The sequence below is a fragment of the Ipomoea nil genome, unplaced genomic scaffold (assembly GCF_001879475.1).
Source record: "Ipomoea nil cultivar Tokyo-kokei standard unplaced genomic scaffold, Asagao_1.1 scaffold1043, whole genome shotgun sequence".
In the NCBI taxonomy this organism is placed as follows: domain Eukaryota; kingdom Viridiplantae; phylum Streptophyta; class Magnoliopsida; order Solanales; family Convolvulaceae; genus Ipomoea; species Ipomoea nil.
In genome coordinates, this window is record NW_017617471.1 from 10,595,508 (window position 1) to 10,616,065 (window position 20,558).

At 36.0% G+C, this 20,558-nt stretch overlaps 4 protein-coding genes across 4 annotated transcripts; 2 read left to right on the top strand and 2 right to left on the bottom strand.

The window, feature by feature from the left end:
* The first annotated feature begins 772 nt into the window (after positions 1-772).
* On the top strand, positions 773-2,390 carry LOC109181315 (UPF0481 protein At3g47200-like). Its single transcript, XM_019331067.1, has one exon. It carries the CDS (start codon positions 843-845, stop codon positions 2,358-2,360), a length of 1,518 nt encoding a protein of 505 aa, XP_019186612.1. The 5' UTR covers positions 773-842; the 3' UTR covers positions 2,361-2,390.
* Positions 2,391-5,334: 2,944 nt separating this feature from the next.
* Positions 5,335-9,139, bottom strand: LOC109181895. The gene is made up of 7 exons (XM_019331856.1): positions 8,735-9,139; positions 7,896-7,975; positions 7,488-7,548; positions 6,799-6,856; positions 6,653-6,710; positions 6,184-6,256; positions 5,335-5,875 (listed from the first exon to the last, which is right to left on the bottom strand). Exons 1-7 carry the CDS (start codon positions 9,065-9,067, stop codon positions 5,783-5,785), a joined length of 756 nt encoding a protein of 251 aa, XP_019187401.1. The 5' UTR covers positions 9,068-9,139; the 3' UTR covers positions 5,335-5,782.
* A 2,896-nt stretch (positions 9,140-12,035) lies between these two features.
* LOC109181894 (UPF0603 protein At1g54780, chloroplastic) lies at positions 12,036-13,761 on the top strand. The gene is made up of 3 exons (XM_019331855.1): positions 12,036-12,615; positions 12,980-13,172; positions 13,407-13,761. The coding sequence occupies exons 1-3, from the start codon at positions 12,181-12,183 to the stop codon at positions 13,652-13,654; spliced, it is 876 nt and encodes a 291-aa protein (XP_019187400.1). The 5' UTR covers positions 12,036-12,180; the 3' UTR covers positions 13,655-13,761.
* Positions 13,762-13,766: 5 nt separating this feature from the next.
* LOC109181893 (GDSL esterase/lipase At1g54790) lies at positions 13,767-16,418 on the bottom strand. Its single transcript, XM_019331854.1, has 5 exons — positions 15,958-16,418; positions 15,645-15,839; positions 15,403-15,569; positions 15,064-15,334; positions 13,767-14,156 (listed from the first exon to the last, which is right to left on the bottom strand). The coding sequence occupies exons 1-5, from the start codon at positions 16,196-16,198 to the stop codon at positions 13,888-13,890; spliced, it is 1,143 nt and encodes a 380-aa protein (XP_019187399.1). The 5' UTR covers positions 16,199-16,418; the 3' UTR covers positions 13,767-13,887.
* Between the last annotated feature and the right edge of the window lie 4,140 nt (positions 16,419-20,558).

The following is a 20,558-nucleotide window of genomic DNA, read 5'->3' on the forward strand; positions in this document are numbered from 1 at the left end:
AGGGATCGACCGTTGAACACAATTGTTTCCGATTTCAAAATACCCTGAAAATCAATTTTTCATTCATGTGGGGGATTGTTGGAAAAATAGCTTAAAATTGCATGTTAAGTGGCTATTTTGTGGTACAATTATCAGTGGATTCCACTTCTGATTTGGGTCGGGTCAAAGTGGATTCGGGTTCTTCGTAGTGAGACGAAGTGATTGATATATTGTACGCTCAAAACGGATAATGGGTGAATGAGATATTGATTCTCAAAGTAGACCCATTTGAGTTGGAAAATGAAGGGAAAAAGTGAAGCTTTTGTCCCACATTGGTTTGGGAAGAGGATTTGCCTCACTATTTATACAACAGCTCTTTTAAGACTTATTGAATTGTATAGCATAGAGGCATTTTCTCGCGTAGAGACTTCTAACTCTCTTAGTTTTATAGTAAATTTTTAATATAATAAAATCATTTACCAAGATAATAAAATGTTTGATTTTTTATTCATTGAGTGTTGTGAATTGACTAATCTCACCCTACGTTAACAAAAAAAAAAAATCATATATTATCATGCTAGATGGTGAAAAAAAATGTTGGTCATGTTGCCTTGTCCATATTCAAATGATTAGTTTAGTTTGTATGTAGGAATGTTAAATAAAAGCAATTATGTTTGTCAAGCATCTTGTGCTCAGCTGACATTTGTGTAGCTCTCCTTGAAAACGACCACTATAGTGATTTTTTCTCAATTTATTCATTAATTCTAATAGTCAAGGACTAAATTAGGTATTAACAAAAAAAATACTTTGAACTCTAATATAATACTGACTACAATTCATCAACATAATAGGCAAAATACACAATGATTGAAGACATGGAGGGTGCAATGCATCTACAAGATTCACCAATAAGAATCCTTTCGGAAAAGATTAAAAATGTAAAACAATTATCTTTAGAAGCATGTATATTCAAAGTGCATGAGAAGCTGCGAAAAACAAACCCAGAGGCTTATACACCTTCGACAATTTCCATCGGGCCTTACCATCATGGAAAGTCCGAATTGAGGAAGATGGAGAGGTCGAAGGAATTGTATACACAGTCCTTTTTAGAAAGAAGGGCAGGATTACGTGTGGAGGATTGTTGGAAGAAATTAAAGGATTTGCAAGGCAGAGCTGAGAGGTATTATGGTGATCTTGATGACATAAAATTTGTTGACAATGATGATTTCTTGAAGATGTTATTGCTTGATGGTTGCTTTATAGTGGAATTTGTTATTAGACAATCACGTCTTGTCATGAGGCATAAACGCATAGTTGATCCCATTTTCAAGATTCAAGTGATGAGAAGTAATATTTTTCGTGACATGTTGCTCCTGGAAAACCAACTCCCCTTCTTTGTTCTGCAAGCACTCTATGACATGATTAGTATTGATCATCATCAGCCTGTCAAACCAGAATTCTCGGAGATGGTGAAATGTGCATTTGAGCATTGGCTACCAAAGAAAACTGTTACTATCTCCCTACCGGTGTACCCTAGCCAAGAGATAAAGCATTTACTTCAGTTAGTGCACATTCTCTGCCAACCCCAAAATAACTCAGGGCAGATTCAGCAGCAGAAGGCATGTTCTTCTTCTTGCTGCTTTTGGAAACAACCACAAGGCCAAGGCGGCAGCATCGGCGGCTCTGATATTGAATCCCAAAGTCTTAGTAACGGACAACATAGGCATAAGCATTGGGCATGCTTTCCTTGCAAGTTTTGGGAACAACCACAACAAACTACAGACGTTCATGAGGTTGAATTTTGCACTATACGTACTGCAAGTGAGCTTCAAGAAGCTGGAGTTCGCTTCAAAAAGCTTGGCAAGATTAGTGACACTACCTCTAATGAAACCATATGTCTATTTGATATAAAGTTCAATCACGGAGGCGTATTAGAGATCCCCTCTTTCGCTCTCTATGATTCAACAGAAACTTTCTTCAGAAATCTCATTGCCTACGAGCAACATTCGCGGTATATGCGTCCCAAGTATTTCACAGATTATGCCGTGTTCATGGATGATCTTATTAATACGGAGAAGGATGTCAACTTACTTCGTCTTAAAGATGTTTTTATAAATGGATTGGGAGATGACAAAGAAGTGACCCTTCTTTTTAACAACCTTTGCAAAGGGGTTACGTATTCCAGTAATGACTTCTATTATAAAGACGTGTGCAAGGAATTGAATCGACATTGCAAAAAACCCTGGAATGCGGCAATGGCAAAACTAAGACGCAATTATTTTCACAGTCCATGGGCAGGGATTTCTACCTTTGCAGCTATATTGCTTCTTTCGCTCGCTATTGCACAGACTGTCCTAACTGCCCTTGGTCTGCACAAGTAATTTCATCAATGTCTACTTCTGTTTATGTTATTAAATCTACATCTATCTACAAATCTAATAAGAGCCAATAATATTAGGCCCTTAACTGGAACAAACAAATGTTGGTGGTATTGTGTTTCTTAAAATGATTGGTTCATATTATTTTAATTTTAGTATTTTTTTTATGATTTTTTTATTTATCCCCTATTATATTATTTTCTTTCCTTAAATAATCCTAAATTCCGTTAGTATAAACTTTACTAAAGGAATATTACGTTAACTATTTATTATTAACCTACTCATTAATTTCTATAAGTAAGGTATTAGGTTCGAACCTCATCCCAATTAGAGTATACATAATTGTTAAACATATATATGTAAGACTTTTCCGTATAATATATATTATATATTATGGGTCTTCCTTATGTGGTGCAAGTGGACTAGGCTCATTAAGTAATTGGTTGGACTGGACATTTAGGTTGAAGTCTTATTCCACCAATGTGCCTATATAAAGCTTGTATTGATGGGATACAAGATACATGATTCATTATTATGGTACTCATACTGCTCAGAAAATACCAATACACCATCTAGGGTTCTGAGTCAAGTATGAGACAAAACGGCTAACCCTATTCTGCAGATCTACAATACAACAGGATATCAACTATGGCTGGAGATCTACAATGCTTCCGCTTTCGCTGCTACGAGTTAAGTTTCTCGTAGATTATGCTTTGTATATTTAAATCTCACAATATATACTACGAATATTTTAAAATGTATTAAAAATATATAATAAAATTTAACATAAACTTTAGTCAAATAATTAGTGCGACTAAATACATAGCGTTCATAAACATCAAAGATTATAAATTATGTATTTTGAAAATCATTTGATTTTCTTACATTTTAAAAAAAAAAATAACAAATTTAGGTTAAGTTTTTTTATTTATTTATTTAATCTTCTTTTGATTATTTAGAACAAAATTTAATATTTCTGTTATGCTATATATATATATATATATATATATATATATATATATATATATATATATATATATATATATATATATTTGTTCTTGGTTTCGTACCATGTTTGGTGGGATTAATTTTGTAAAAATTAAATCCCTTGTACTAGTTTCGTACTAGTTGTGGTGGGATTATTTTTTGATAAAATAAATTTCTATTTTGTGAATATATATTTTGTATATATATGTTATTTTGATTTTGTACCAAAATTGATTGAAATTAATTTTTTATAAATTTAAATTCCATTTCCTTTTCGTATAAATAAATATCTTATAAAGGTGCCTACCCTTACCTGTTGAGTCTATACTAATATAGATTTTTTTTTTTTTTTTTGAATGTTACTGGCCCTATTACATTGGAGTATCTGAGGCTTGAACTCGTAACCTTCGAAATGGAAGTCTAACCCGGGTACCATTAGACCACATAGTCTTAGTATATACTAATATAGATAAATGATCAATATTTATCAAAATTTAAATGTCTACAAAATATATCATCATTTTGTATAAAAAAAAATTAGTAGGAAATATCATCATTTTCATAAGAAATAATTGTAGAGAATATAATCATTTTGTAAAATTTTACTAGATAATATCATCATTTTAGCTAATAATACCTACAAGCATTTTACCTATAAATAATAAATCATTATTATATATCACTTCATCCATCTCAATAGTTTTTAGAATTTTCAAATGAATCCTTCACATTCACCACTCAGTCCATTTCTCAATTTCTCACAACTTTCACATAGTGATAGTAATAAAGCTAATCAAAACTCACAACCCTCCATTTTCCTTTGTTTTTATAATGAACCATGTCAATTACACTATTTACGTAGAATGTTTCAAAGTGTTCCATCAACCTATCACTAGCCTGAGCAAGCAAAAAAGAATGGAATAAGGTTCAAATTGGCCACTGAACGTAACCTGAAAATGCAATTAGGCCACTGAACGAAAATAAAGTGCAATTAGGCCATTGAACACTCCAAAAACGTGCAATTAGGCCACTGAACTCTCCAAACGTATGCAATTTCACCGGATAGCAGGTTACCATCAATTTTAGCAGGTTACCTGCTTACGTGGCAGCTGAGTTGGCATTTTTAATAAATTTTAAATAATTTTTAATAATTAATTTTAATAATAAATTTTATAAAAAAAAATTGAAAAAAAAATAAATAAATAATAAAATAAAGTCATTTTTATTTTTAAAAAAAAAAATTAAATAAAAATTTATTATTAAAATTTATTAAAAAATATTTAAAATTTATTAAAAATGACAACGCAGCTGCCACGTAAGCAGATAACCTGCTAAAATTGAGGGTAACCTGCTGTCAGGTGAAATTGCACATTTTTGGAGTGTTCAGTGGCCTAATTACACTTTTTTTTCGTTCAGTGGCCTAATTGCATTTTCAGGTTACGTTCAGTGGCCAATTTGAACCTTATTCCTAACATAAGAATATACAAGCATTGCAAAATTATAGGGAGAGACTAACTCATGCAGTTTCAAAACTTGTTGGATTTTAAAAACAAATTTTGTATTGGAAGGAAAGTGACTTAAATAAAGCTTTAAAAAAAAAAAAAAAAAAAAAAAGCCATTCAATTATATCATGAGGTTGAGAATATTTTTTTATTATTATATATTTTTGCATGTTTTGTGAAGTGCTAAAGAATGAAGAGAAATAGTGTAACCAGTATAAGGGGCAGTCGATGTTGACATAACTGGAAATAGGAGTCCAAAGCAAACAAAAAATATCGAGTCGGGTAAATACACATCATCATCAAATATATTTCCACAAGTGAAAACTCGTGGAAGTGTCCACCTTTCGTCCCATAGGAAGGGATGCTTCGAAGGCGAAAGGGAAAATAAAGCAATCACCAAATATAATAATATATGACTGTTACTCATTTTTTAAAGTGATAAAGTATTGTGTACACCCCACATCAAATGTTCATACACTTGCAAGTAATTTTCTTTGCAATTGTGAGTTGTGTCCATAACTCAACTTTGATTGCTTTTGAAGTAAATATCCAATTATCCATCACAACTGTTGAAAATTGCTCATCACACTCAAATTACATGATCCCTGGTTTATGCAATATCAGAGAACTCTGAACAGAAAAACTATAGATACACTGTAGATATATAGCCCTAACTCCTAAGTCCTAAATGATCAAGAATTTGCACTCCTATGCATCATACATAGAGCAAAATTTCAGCTTATTACTAAGCAAAACTTCACCACCTGTTCTCCGGTTGGCTTTAAAGTTTCCGCTTAGAAAATCAATAAAACATTGCTTGGTGAGTCTCGGATCTTTAATCCAGAGCGATGACCTTTCGTGGAATGGTATCACTTCGATATTTTCCATTCACTCTCACTCAACGTTCTTGTGAACACATCGTTTTTCTGCACCAGATCATAGAACTGTAAGCGACACAGCAGCAGATCGAAGCTTGATGCCATCGTCGTTCCATTTGTTCTGAGGGGCTGTTGCTCCAGCGATGAATGCCTGGAAGTAATGCAGTCCGAGAATCAGTTAATTTATCAAGTGTTATAATCTAAGATTGGGCCTAGTTCACCCAATTGGATCCTGCGCCCTTGAAATGAAAGCGGGTGAACACAAAATGGACCGAACAGGCTCTGATACCATGTTATAATCTAAGATTGGGCCAAGGTCTCCAATTGGGTTATAATGCATACAGGCCAAACCACACTAAAAGATTGAATCCAATCGGTTAGCTAGTCTAACAGATGGCCTTATAAACCCATATGTTCAACGTAAGTAATAGACAAGGAGCAAGAACGTCGGTGATATACCTTTCCACTGTTAACGGCAGCTACTAGTGCAATGTGCTGTTCGTCTCGTCCAAACTCATAAAAGTAATAGGTCCTATACAAGTAGAGAAACACTGCATAGGTTACTTTAACGTGGTAAATCCAATAGAATATAACGATTGCTTTAATAAAGTGCAACTATATATAAGCCTTTTAAGGAAGAATAAACAAGTGGCTTGTTAGGATAAGCGTTTACCACTACGCCAAAAGCTATAGCTAGTTGCTCCCCACATTTCGAAAGGCAGGGTGATGGACTTGACCCTTCAGGCCTCCGCCCACCATAGCTACGAGGATACGGCATCAAAATCTAGTTGTAAATGGACACTTGCCCATACTAATAGGCGATTTTTGTAGGTTCACCTTATAGAAATTTGCAACCACTCCAACATAACGCAAATGACTTATCATATAGCAGCATTGACATTCTCCATGAAATTTAATATACACTCACCTAAAACCTTCATCTTCCTTTATTTTGATTGTGCAGGCCGAATAGAGAGTAGATCCACCTACCATAAAAGGCACCAAAAAGAGAAAAAGATCGAGTTAGTGCAAGCTAGATGGATATAAGTAAAGTTTCGGCACATGTTAAAATACCAGGAACGAATATCCTCGCCGCTTGCTTCAATGAACCCAAGTCACTTATGTCCTGGGCCTGTTCAGTTTAACAGGCACGGTTAAAATTAGAAAATCCATGCACTTGTACAATCAAGTGTAAACTTTTGTGTGCGGGCCCCGGGGGGCGACGGAATTTCGCCTTTTGTGGGCAAGTGTAAACTTTCCTACTCTAAAAGCCAATGATATAATTATTACTCCGTATTTTTTTGGTAAGATCACGAGGTGTCTTGAGCAGGTCCTAACTATAGGAGGCACATTTAAGCTCGTACTATACTCGGACTAATCCCTGTTCGCACCGGGGCGGCCCAATTAAGGGGCAAAGTGCTGGCCAGATTGGTTTTTTAATACGAGAGAGAGTTTGAACTCCCGACCTCTCTTAAGGGACAAGAGTACACGGCCACTCACGCCAACCAAGCTGGTTAATGATATAATTATTTGTAATTGGGTAACACTACAGTAGTGAATTAGAGTTCGTTAACTTCCGATCTTGAATTCCCAACTACCACTGAGGAGTCATGGATATAGTTATTTCGTTCAAACAACAAATCAAAAAGCAAGAACCAAAACAAAGGCAGATGCAATTCTTACATAAAACACGTTACAAAGTTAATATGAAGATTAAAGTAAGTAGAACGAGTAATTAGGCCAAATGATTGAACTTCACAAACCTCCAAGAAGGTAATCTTGAGTTGATTAGTCGGGCGAATCACAACACTAACAACTTCAGATCTGTTCTTAAAAAAGAGGAAATAGAGATTTCAGTACATACAATGAAAAACTGTTATTCCCTGAGAGACAGAAACGTAAACTGTGTCCTCTCTAGAGACAAGGAATATATTGGGCGAGACATTTTATACGGGTCAAACAATTAGAATCACCCTTATAGTGCCAACACAACAACCTAAGATGCCTGTTTATCCTATGTTCTTCAATGATATAATGGAGTCGAGTGTTGCAGATACTACAACATATAAAACTTTGCATTCCAAAATGAAAAACATTGGTAATTTTATTATACACAGCACGGCAAAAGGTCAAACACGTGAAGGAATAGATATCGAGATCAGAATATCTACCCATCAGGAGAAGCAAAGCGTGCAGCAAAAGTCTTTGGTTTAGCTTTATCTCCATAGAGTGACAACCCAGCGTTAAAATCCTAGAAAAATTCAATCACTACATCAAGAAAAGCATTTAAGAAGATATGATATGTAGAAACTTGTGAAGTCTTTTATAAAAGAGTTGATTCCAAGAACAGTCCCTTGACTATTGACCTTTATCAATTTGTATCCTCGACTTTCAATTTAACCATAATTCGTCCCTTGACTATTGGTTTTGTTCCATATGTGGTCATTGGTTAACTATATGTTTAATAGGCCTTAAATTTAAGGGTAAGAACTCTCCAGATTTACATATTTAAGGGTGTTGAAACAAATGATATAATCGCCTCAATTTTGGGGTGGAGACTTATAAGTACCTCGGTCCAAATTGGCTTATGCATCAACCTATTCAGTCTATGAACCCAATTTACCCATCTCAGTAATAAGTCAATTTTTACATTCTTACCCAAGGCTTACTAAATGAATATTTAACAGAGGACCAAATCTGGAACAAAATCAATAGTTAAGGGACTACTTATTGTCAAATTAAAAGTCGATGATAAAAATTGATAAATGTCAATAGTGGAATTTACTCTTTATAAAACAAGCTAGAAGCATAAACTATGCCCAACATTTAGGTCTGTCCAAAGCCATTGGTGTAGTCATAAAACTGGAAAAAGGTATAGTTAAATATAGTATAATTGGGTAAATTGAATGAGAAGTGCTAAAGAATTAACCTATTCTTCTGATAATAAAACTAAAGAACCCTAAAGGTTGAACCTTTATGACAAGAAAAGAAGAGAATAGAACTTCCATACCTCAGGCTCCGTGATGTCCTCAAATTGGGGCGGTACCCGAATGGCAAAGCCATCGCCATAGAACTGGAGCCAAGACTTGGTGTTGGCAATGCCTGAACGAAAAGAATTTGGTGATGATGAGGGTGGTTGAGGTGTCTCAGCAGAGGATTTTGGGAGAGGGTATTGAAGGGACAAGAAGAGAAAAGAGTTGAGTGAAACGGAGGTGGTGAAGAGGAGAAGCCTTCTTGAAAGAGAGTTGGGGTTGAGAGAGATGAGGGGTTCTGAATTGGGACTTTTTAGGGGTTTTGGGGGGTGGGAAGTGAGGGAGAGCAGTGTAGACATGGCCATGGCCATGAGAGCAGGGAGCTTGGTGTGAGATTCATGGGTGGCTGGTCATGGGGAACTAGATAATGTGGGACACAATAATGAGATACATTTTGAGTTATCAAAATGATATTCAACACTTCTACTACATAGACCCTCAAATTATACTCTTAAATTTTATTTTTGATATTACCGGACACTGATAGATTACTATTTTGTGTATTCCAATATAAATTTCTACATCAAAATTTTGTGTATGAAAATAAAAATTAGAAGTAGAAAATAAGAGTATATATAGTATTTTCCTATTCAACCATTGATAACTCCTTAGTGTAACTCAAAATATATCATTTTCCATTTGGTATGATGGCCAACTCTCGATACCCAACAAATGGACATCCTAGTATCGAGAGGCATGTATATCTTGAGTTGTCGAGAGGCATGTATATCTTAAGTTGTTCTAGTACCTAAAGAGATCTACCAAGGCCATATATTATGAGTACCACATATTCTAGTTACCAAAGAACTACAGAACAACTAACTTGGAAGATTTTGTGTACATACAAAATACTAAAGTCATTTCAAAAACAAAGATGAATCTTCAAAGTAGCCTCCCATCGGTCTAATAAATACGATTTAATCATTAATTGCCAATTTATAACATCTATTTTCTTTCTCTTTTTCTTTCTCTTTAAGATATGGGTCTGGATGAAGCATTCGATAACCACCATCCTATGCTACTATCCAAATCCCCTGAGCCAAAACCATGCTTAGGGAAAAGAAGAAGAAGTTCTGGTCAGCGAAAAGGTACCATTTGCAGTTCCCCTAACGCCTATCGTGATGATAGGCTTTGAGACCAAGACAAACTTGACTCAAGTCACTTCCATAAAGCTCTCGAAGAGCATGTGAAAAGACAAACTAAATGCGTCAAAGAGTGACCCTCAATTTTAAAAGGATAGGTAATAAAACAACACACTACTTATCACACCCTTCTTTTGAGAGCTCAATGTCTAGAGGAAATATTCGAGTATTTTTCCATTCTCATCCCCTTACCCGTAGCCTCCACCCAGATGTCATATTTTGGAGGTTGAGAAGAAGGTGTGTTAGGAAATTATGTTGGTAAAAATTTATTCCTAGTCTAGTCATTTTGACATTTTTTTCGTATTAAACATTTCTCATGTACAGAACTCACAACCAACATATCAAAGATCTTTTGTCAGCCAAAGGTTATTGCGGAAGTCACTTGTAAGGAGGATGAGAGCCTCAACAAAACTCTCAAGAACCGAGACTCCAACATTGTCACACTGGAGGACAAAGTAAAGGAGTTCGAGAAAAAAGATTGTGGACCTCAACATCTAAAAGGGATCCTTGAGCTTTCAAGCAAATGCCTTTGCCAACTCATATTCCTAGCTACAAAACTTGACAATTGCCATCTTCACCAATATTACCATTGCCAAGCCTTTCTTATGCAACATGCTAACTACCAAGGTTGGCCTTGACATGATGAAAAAGTGCAACTAGTGGACTTTCATGTGCGGAAAGATGACAATGCAAATTAAGATTGACACCAACTTAAAGAATGTGTTAAGAGAATAAGGTTATGCTATTGTTTTTGCCACCTTGCCTAAGGTGATTCCCGATTTTGACTAGCTTCCTTACATTAATGCCGATTCTTTAACCCCAAGCAATGGACCATTAGCTTTGTAATCTAAATGGTCGGTAACTAAAACCAAAGAGTAAATATCCACCGGTCCTCGTCATGAAGTTAAATAAAAATACAAGTTAAAAGTACAAATTTATAATTAATGGTATAAATAGATCTAGGTCAAACATACACCAATGAAAGTGCAACCTTTTGCACTATAGAGTGTTAAGTAATTTACCTTTTGCATTGGTGCAACTAATGATAACGTTAAGTGTACTTAATATTGTTGCTCGGGTGTATATTATAGTGTTGCACTTTATAATGTTGTTAAATACACTCTATAGTGTTATTACTTGCACTTCAAAGTTTGATGTGTAATTTATATTGTTGCACTGTATGAAATTGTTACCTGCATAGTTGCACTCTAAACACATTTTGCTTGTACTTCAAATTAAAGTTTGAGTTATTTACAAAAAAAAAAAATGTCATACTGTATTTTTATTTATTTTTAAAAAAATTGCTTCTTATCTATTAGATCTTTCCATATTGACGACTCTAATTTGTTCATAATTCTCTCATGCACACCAATTTTCATTTGACCTAATAGCAATAAAATGAAGAAGGTTTGGGAGAAAGAAGAAAATGAACACCGTGTGGCTCTGGAAAATGACTTCCCCAAGAAAGGGGAGAAGTTATTTTTCAGGAAAACCCCATTAATTATTTTTTTCATTTGACTCAAAGTTATTTTTCATTGACTTTAGTTTTCCATAATTTGTCAAACCGTGTAATCCTGCCATCCAGAAAAATGATTTTCATAAATTATTTTCCAGGTTTTCAAACACACCCTAAAAAGAAAAATACAAATTCATCTTACATAAAATAGTCTCATATAAACTTTTTTGAATGATAAAAATTCATAATCACTCTTTAAAGATGTATACGAAATACTGTATATTCAACGCCTATGTAAACTACACAGACAAGTTTTTGAATTCTACTTACTCTATCACAATGTAGTATGCTACTTTCTTAACCTACTGAAACACAAAGAGTCAATACTGCTCTCGCAATTAGGAGAATCACTTTATACCACTAAACCACAAGATTATTAGTATGTGTAGTTACTTTCAATTTATTTATAAACACACAAATAATTAATTACAGATATAAAATATATCAAATACAGAATTTAAAATTATTTTGTATCAAGGTCTACAAGGTAAGGTAGACTGGTCCAGTGTATAATTTGCGGAAATAGAATTCTAAAAATCTTACCCGCCAAAAAGTTGACTGCAAAGAGCCCAATATTTATTCGCGGTGGGGATCATGTTATCCATACTCAAAGGCAGCCAACCAATCCAAAATGGCAGAATTCAAACCACCTCAATTCTGAACCAAACAATAACTAAAAAAAAAAAAAAAAACAGAAAACAAAAATCGAAAAACCACCCACAATTCTCCTCTTCCCATCCCCCATTCTTGATTTGTTACTGTTCAAATGGAGACCCTTCTCTCCACTCCATCTTTCTGTCCACTCTTCAATCCCAAACCTTCAAGACCTTCACTTTCTTCCCAACACAGATCAAATTTTCTCACTTTACCAAAACCCCTTTCTTGCAGCCTCAGAAGAGAGCATTCTCTGCCTGAAAGACAACATCTTTCTCTACCCAAAACATGGATTTCCCATGTCCATCAAGGCCTAGCTGCCCTTGCCATTTCTCTTGCTCTCAATTTCTGCCCTGTTTTGCCCTCTGCTTCTGCACTGGCATCTGAGTTTGATGTTCTTAATGAAGGCCCACCCAAGGAATCTTATGTTGTTGATGATGCTGGGGTCCTTAGCCGGGTCACACGATCCGATTTGAGGCGATTGTTGGAGGATTTGGAGTTCAGGAAAGGCTACCACATTAACTTCGTCACTGTCCGCAAGCTTACTGTAAGTAGCCATTTCTTGATACATTAACATTGTAATACCACATTGCAACTATTGGGAAACTATTAAACTTTGTGAATTTCTATATCCCTTAGTAAGTTAGTAGTAACTATTTGATTTGATGTTTGTTTAATTCATTGATGTTGAGGCTACACAATTTCAAGATTTCAAGAATAAAAATGTCAATAGTGTTAGGACAACGCTTACCACTAGACCAAAAACTATACCCAGTAGTGAAGGGACAACTTTATTTTCTTATACTGGCGTAGCAGACAACGTCACATTTTGGAAGGCAGAGTGTTGGACTTGTCCCGACAGATAGTGGTAAGAATGTGTTGTTGAATTGTTCGTATTTCTATGGTTGTAGAGCAAGGCTGATGCGTTTGAGTATGCTGACCAAGTTTTGGAGCGTTGGTATCCCACGGTTGAGGAAGGTAGCAATAAGGGCATAGTCGTGCTGGTAACGAGTCAGAAGGAAGGGGCAATCACGGGTGGACCTGAATTTGTGAAGGCAGTTGGTGACACTATTCTTGATGCTACGGTTTCAGAGAACCTCCCAGGCAAGAAACCTTTTCGTTTTTTCTTGGATTCTCATAGTCTGGTCCTTTTAGTGTTTTTGTGCAAAGTAATTGACTTCATTAGCTCTATTATTGTTGTTGTTGTGTTACAATGGCTGCTAAATCCCGTTTACTTCAGTTTTCTGTTCTCCAATTCTCCGGTTTTCCAAGAAATGTTTTATGCTTGTTAAGATTGCTTCTACTGATCAGAGTGAGTACCGGTTTCAATCTGTGTAGTCTTGGCAACTGAGGAGAAGTACAACGAAGCAGTCTACAGCACTGCCAAGCGCCTCGTTGCTGCCATCGATGGGCTTCCTGACCCTGGTGGGCCCGTGTTCAAGGACAACAAGCGAGAATCCAACTTCAAAACCAAAGAGGAGACGGAAGAGAAAAGAGGGCAGTTTTCACTTGTAGTTGGCGGTTTGTTAGTGATTGCTTTTGTTGTTCCAATGGCACAATATTATGCGTATGTTTCCAAGAAATGAACTGTAGTATCGATGTTCCTGTGACTTGAGTAAACATGGATACACTCTCAGTGTACAAATTGTGATTTGGGAAATAAATAATTCATACTAATTTTGGAAACAACAAATCAAATGTTCACCTATTTGCTTCTCTTTCATAGAATGAACACTTTACTTTACATCCTTTCAAAGCTGATCATGAGGAATGGCATTTTGCAGGCTATTGTTATTTCGAGTAATAAAACAGTAGTTGATTAGAACTTGAGTTTAAGCAAGAAAGGCATCTTGTCTGCAAAAGGTGGATCCGAATATTTCCCGGTGAGAATTTGCATTGCAGCATACTGATTTGCAGCCTCTGTGTAATGAATGCCATCCCAGTTTATGTATTCAGTACTATCATTGCACCCTTTGGCTGTGAATGTGGTTCCATTTATGACCTTAGTCTGACCACAAGATACCCTGCTATTGTAGTTCAGTGGAGGGCCTCCAACTCCACAGCAAGCCATTAGGGGCTGATCAAATCCTGCAAAGTGAATTTTCGTTTTGTTAGGATCAAGCACTTACCACTAAGCCAAAAGCTATAGCTAGTAGCGGAGGCGCAACTTTATTTCCTTGTACCGCCACATTTTCCAGAGGCAGGGTGCTGGATTTGGCCCTTCAGACCTCCGCCCAACAACCCCCTAGCTATCTGGTGCTAGACTTTGGCCCTTCACCAGCCTCTGCCCAACAACCCCTAGCCACTTGGTGCTAGACTTTGGCCTTTCACTGGCCTCTGCCTAACAACCCCTAGCCACCTGGTGCTAGACTTTGGCCCTTCACTGGCCTCCGCTCAACAATCTCCCTAGCCACCTGGTGGCTGGTGCTGGACTTTGGCCCTTGACGGGCCTCTGCTCAACAATCACCCTAGCCACCTAGTGCTGGACTTTGGCCCTTCACGGGCCTCTACTCAACAATCCCCCTAGCCACCTAGTGTTGGACTTTGGCCCCTCACGGGCCTTTACTCAACAATCCCCCTAGCCATCTGGTGCTGGACTTTGGCCCTTCACGGGCCTCTGCTCAACAATCCCCCTAGCCACTTGGTGCTGGACTTTGACTCTTCACCGGCCTTCGCTCAACAATCCCCCTAGCCACCTGGTGCTGGACATTGTCCCTTCACGGGCCTCTGCCCAACACTTTCTTACTTAGAAAATAATAATGAAGTCATGAGCCAAAATTCCATGAATATGTAAAATATTTTGTCATTTGATTGCATGTTTCACATTTTCAATGGTGGAAATGTCAAAAAAACTTCTTTCTTTCCTGCCTGAAAACAGTGGATGATACTTCTCCCAGCTTTAAGTTGTTTCATTTTCAAGATTTCATTTCAACACTCTACAAACAAGATTTTGTTGCAGTTGGGGAAGGTGGGGGTTCTTATATATCATGCATACCATATCGGGAGAAATTCGCTATTAGATCAGACTTGATGGTGAAGATATCAACATATGTGACATTTGCATCAGCATATTGGCCTTGCAACTTCTTGCAGAGAGTATGAAGCTGCAGGTTCAAGAGTGTAGCAGCCTGGTTATGTGAGTTCACACATCCCAACCCATCCAGCTTTGAAGGATCAGTCCCGAATTTCGCAATATTCTGAGGTAAGCAACCCAAAGGACCTGTGTTGTGGATCCAAAAGTTTCTTGCCCCTTGATCATACAGTTCCTGAGCAAGTAAAACATGAAGAACCCAATAAATGGTTTCTTAAATCGCGAGCAAGATGTAAACTTTACCTTAACCCCGTCTTCAAATTCTGAGAGAATAGTGGGAATTGAAGCAAGAATTTGATCTAAGGTCTTGGAATAGAAAGCCCCAGCAAGATCATTCTGGCCTATATCAAACATGTAAAGACCTTTCTGGAAAAAATCCTCATCTGGTACATACTTATCATGTTTCTTAGCTGCAAAAAGATCAAATTGCATAAAGGGAGAGATTTATTTATCCATCAAGATAGATCTTATCAGCTAACTCTTACTCTGAATTTCGAGAACTCGAGCCTTGAATCTGAGGAACTGAGCAACTTGAATCCCGAACGAGAAGGGGCAGACAGATGATGGTGTTGCTGGGAGAATAGTGGAGCCAGCAGCAGCAAAGTTGCAGCCTTTTCTGAAACTTGGCATGCCAATAGAATCCAAGTAGGGGTTCAAGAATGGGAGATCCATTGCATCCACTGAACCATAATACCTCATGTTAAGTTGATTGGATTCAATCTTTCAGTGTAATTTGGCCCAGTCTTAGATTATAACAGCACAGAAACATCAAGAATCAAAACGAGCTGAGAATCTTACTAAGAAAGTCGATGATCAACCGGCCATCACAGAACCTCCCAGATGGTTTCTGGAAGTAAGTCTGTCCATTTGGAGGGTCAAGGCGATCGCCAAGCCCCGAAACAAGCCCTCCCGTATCGGAGTTTGAGTCCCCAAAGTTGAAAACTGCAGGGTAATTGAAGTCAATGGCATTGGCAAGGGGAGAACAGATCAAGAACAGGCCAAGAACTTGAAAAATGGGTGCAGAAACTTTTGAAGCCATATGTATATTTTAGAGTGAAAAAGCCCTCTGCAAAAGATGTCATTTTGATCATTTCCATTGCCATTATAAAGATTTTTCTGGTGAGCTTTTGATTGAATCTAAAGTTATCTTAAGAATGTGGGAAAGGCTAAAAAGTGCAGTGTTCGGTTGATTAGTTGCTTTTATATCCTCGATGGCAGTTATGATTAGGAGTTCTTTGCATTAATATAAGCATAATGATAAGGACTGTTTTTATCATGGAAGATTAGATTTTTTTTTTTTTTTCCTTTGTTTGATAATGGATATTGTATACCTCTCACATTTGGTTCTTAACTATCAAATTATTATTATTATTTTTCGACAATTCAAATTTTTCTGCTTTACCGGACTATATTCTAGACTCCATGAATCTGCTCTCAGACTCATGAAGATGTAAATCAAGTCAATTCAATTTAAGGAACTTTATATCAAACTATGCACTTCTATGCATAAGGAGTTCAACTCAAATCTAAATTTTCAATGTTTGTGGCAGGAATCGAATCCTCATTCTACCGCGAGAAACCGGTCTTAACTATCAATTTTTTCACATTTGCTATATGACTATCAAATTCCTTTAATTAAGAAACTTAACTAAAATCTCAAGCATGTTAGTTATGTAACTTATTTGAATTTAAGCACCATGTAGACGACAATGTGGAATATGGTGGTACATAGGTTATCATTGATGAAAATTATATAAGATTGGTGAGGAAATTGAGACTATTACACTGGTATCATATCTGTTCAATATATTTTCTCTATCTATTGTAGCTCAAAGAGCCACTGAGTTGTCAATTGAACATAATGTACTTGACAGAGAATCAGAGATTTACAATACTTAATTGATCAAAAGTAGTGAAAAATCTCGAAAATATTATATGTACTCTCAAAATTTACTTTTGTATACAAACTTATGATGTAAACTACTTTTTCCTATGGATTGCCTAATTAAGATATGAGAAAATTGTATTTTTCATCCCTATGTTCTAAAATAATTGTAGAATTTGTCCTTACTTGTTGGTTGCGCTCACTTCTCGTCCTTAAGTTATAACTGATAACTGATGTTGTAAATTTTGTCCTTTTTCTAACAAAACATTAGTGACAAAATTTGCAACCTCAATTATAGCTTAGAGACTATAAATGAGCACAACTTGTTAGATTAAAAAAAAAAAAAAAAAAGAAAAAAAAAAAGAAATTTACAACGTCAAATATACTCTAGGAATGAGAAGTAAACACGACTAACAAGTATGGACAAATCTTATAACTACCCTATAACATAGGAACGAAAAATGTAAATTTTCCTTATATTTTGCAAATACTTACCACATTAGAAAGTTTGATTATAATATAGGAGTTTATATAGTAAATTTTTTTTATTATCATCGTCAAATGGAACCCAAAAATAAATAAATACAAATATTATTTGCACTCAAACTTGCACTATATATGTTATGCGATTTTTATATGTGAACTCATCATATCGTGGAGTGCAATTTGAATGGTGGAGCAATTAAGGAACGTATTGCTTGTATAGAAGACGAAGGAAAATGGGACCAAACTTCATTCATTTCCTTCTTGCAAAGCAAAAATTAGAAATTGCTTCCACGGGTGACAAGCTTCATGTTTCGTTTATTTTCCAAATTTCCAGGAAAACATTTAAATATTTTTTGAATGAGGTAACATAATCTTTTCAAAAATTAGAGGGCCGTTTACTAACTGAATTTTTTTTTTCAATTGTTTAGAAAATTAAAAAATTAAAAAAAAAAACATAAAACAAAAAACATGTTTATTAGCACAATTTTTCATTTTGAAAACAAAAAATATTTTTCAATTTTCTAGAAAATTGAAAAACTATTAAAAAAAACTGTTTTCTAAATAGAAAACAGAATCATCTATTTTGAATATATGTCACTATAACCATATTCTCACAATTATCTATTTACATATTTATTCATTGTTATCATTACCTTCTTTTGCTTATCACATTATTTACATTATCAAAATTAAAAATTAAACTATATACCAAGTTTTATATTTTGATTGAACTCCATTTATTATTATGGTGTGTTTGGTTCGCGCACGGAATCAGAATCAAATACTTGATAATGATGAGTTTTGATGAAAGCTAAGTAGTTTGCATGTTTGGTAGTATGATAAAATTTGAATGATTACCAATATTGATGTTTAGTTATCTATCATCCTATAATAGGAATAAATGTTTTAAAAATACAAAAAATTAAGGCAATTGATCAAAATATAATGACATCCAAAACACCAATATGAACAAAAAAAAAAATTAAAACAAAAATCTAAAAATACTAATCCAAACTTAAAAATCATATTACCAATAAGAGTTAATTCCAGCAATGGTCCTCCGACTATGTTGATTTTCTACAATTGGTCCCTAACTTTTAATTTGGACAATTTAGACACTTGACTTTTAAAATCTTTCCAATATTAGTCCTTCCGTCAGTTGAAGGTTAAGTGGGTGTTAGTTTGAAGGGTAAGGTAGTCATTCCACAGTTATTATTTTTTAAAAAATAACTTTATTCTTTGCTTCTTTTTTTTTTTCTTCTTCTTCTTCGGCATCATCATCACCGGGATCAGTTCGCTTCATTCTTTCCTTGCCATTTTTTTCTTCAGTTCTTGAATCTTATTCTGACTGCTCGATATAGGTGTGAAGGGATTTGTTGAGGGAGGGATTGCTTCCATTGTTGGCGGTTGAGAATGCCCTTGTAAAGAGCCATGTGGCCCTCTGCTTTGATCGTCCTCATGGCACAGTCCAGGGCGCCGGCGTACGGCGACGCCATTCCCAGCTCCACCTTCATCATCGTGGTCACCCGATTCAGCACGTCACCCTGGACTGTTCCATGATCCACCCGTATTCATCATCGTCACTTTCATCATCTTCACTAATCTGTTCCATGAACATGAAGGTGGAGAGGGAATGGCGCCGCCGTACGCCGGTGCCCTGGACTGTGCTATGAGGACGATCAAAGCAGAGGGCCACATGGCTCTTTACAAAGCCATTCTCACCCGCCAATAATGGAAGCAATCCCTCCCTCAACAAATCCCTTCAAACCCATATCGAGCAGCCAGAATAAGATTCAAGAACTGAAGAAAAAAATGGCAGGGAAGGAATGGCAGCGAACTGATCCGGTGATGATGATGCCGAAGAAGAAGAAAAAACAAAGAATAAAATTACTTTAAAAAAAATAACAATTGTGGAATGACTACCTTACCCCTCAAACTAACACCCACTTAACCTCAAACTGGCGGAAGGACCAACATCGGAAAGATTTTAAAAGTCAAGTGTCTAAATTGTCCAAATTAAAAGTTGGGGACCAATTGTGAAAAATCAACATAGTCGGAGGACCATTGCTGGAATTAACTCTTACCAATAATGATACATTTTTAATTAGGAAATGAGGTTTTTAATTGAATGGGTTATTAAATATTTAAATCTCATAGTTGTGTTTTAAAAAGTTTCCAACCAAACACTAACTATGATTTTGATTCCTGATGGCAATATGGGACCCTGGGGGCCCATTTTTTGAGAAAGACGGTCCAACTGCCCAAGCGGGGTGTCTATCTCTATGGGTGGGGTGTTGGCCCAATAGGAATAATAGAATTTTATTGGGCTAAGGAAAGAGGGAGCTTGAAGCAAAATATTGTTAAAATTATTATTAAAGGGTATCAAACCCACAACCTCAAGCATAACAACACAAGTCCCAAACCATCAAGCCAATCAAGATCTTGTGTACTCAAAGGCACGAAGCTCCACTTATGCATGAGAGTGCGTTGGAAGCAAGGCAGTGGGGGGACACGTGTGTAGTCTAGAATAAAGGCTGTCAAATGCCGTCCATTTGTCAACCATCCGTGAATCCCTCAACAGTATAAATAGGCACCATTCCTTCCCTTTTAAAGGCACCTCTTATCTCATCAATCCCCGGCACCCTTCCTTCCCTTTTAAAGGCACCCCTTATTTCATCAATCCCCTCTCGGTTCGTTGGTCTGAGCCTTCAACCCCTTGTTGGCACACCAAGGTTTAAGTCTTATTAGCTCCATTGGCTTGTTTAGTCATTATTTTGGGCCGTGATCTTTGTATTTGGGCCTGTACCTCGAGCTTTGTACGTACTATTTTGAGCCTAGCATCCCTGGTAATAAAGCTATTCTTTGCTTACCTCACATCCTTAATTTGGATATTTTTATTATGTTATATTGTAAGATATCAGATATTAAAATTTCATATATATTATTATATTAGAATTCAAAGTAAAAGTTATATATTTATATGCATGTTATTCAAATGAATATATCTAAAAATATTTTAAATATTAGC

Excerpts from the sequence above, each read along its gene's own strand:
- LOC109181893 (XM_019331854.1), bottom strand. The coding sequence starts at position 16,198 with ATGGCTTCAAAAGTTTCTGCACCCATTTTTCAAGTTCTTGGCCTGTTC. Across the intron at positions 15,335-15,402 it reads AATTTGAAGACGGGGTTAAG|GAACTGTATGATCAAGGGGC; the intron begins GTAAAGTTTACA and ends TTACTTGCTCAG. Across the intron at positions 14,157-15,063 it reads AGCGAATTTCTCCCGATATG|GATTTGATCAGCCCCTAATG; the intron begins GTATGCATGATA and ends TTCACTTTGCAG.
- LOC109181315 (XM_019331067.1), top strand. The coding sequence starts at position 843 with ATGATTGAAGACATGGAGGGTGCAATGCATCTACAAGATTCACCAATA.
- LOC109181894 (XM_019331855.1), top strand. The coding sequence starts at position 12,181 with ATGGAGACCCTTCTCTCCACTCCATCTTTCTGTCCACTCTTCAATCCC. Across the intron at positions 12,616-12,979 it reads TCACTGTCCGCAAGCTTACT|AGCAAGGCTGATGCGTTTGA; the intron begins GTAAGTAGCCAT and ends CTATGGTTGTAG. Across the intron at positions 13,173-13,406 it reads GGTTTCAGAGAACCTCCCAG|TCTTGGCAACTGAGGAGAAG; the intron begins GCAAGAAACCTT and ends CAATCTGTGTAG.
- LOC109181895 (XM_019331856.1), bottom strand. The coding sequence starts at position 9,067 with ATGGCCATGGCCATGTCTACACTGCTCTCCCTCACTTCCCACCCCCCA. Across the intron at positions 7,976-8,734 it reads AGGACATCACGGAGCCTGAG|GATTTTAACGCTGGGTTGTC; the intron begins GTATGGAAGTTC and ends GAATTTTTCTAG. Across the intron at positions 6,257-6,652 it reads AAGGAAGATGAAGGTTTTAG|GACCTATTACTTTTATGAGT; the intron begins GTGAGTGTATAT and ends CTACTTGTATAG.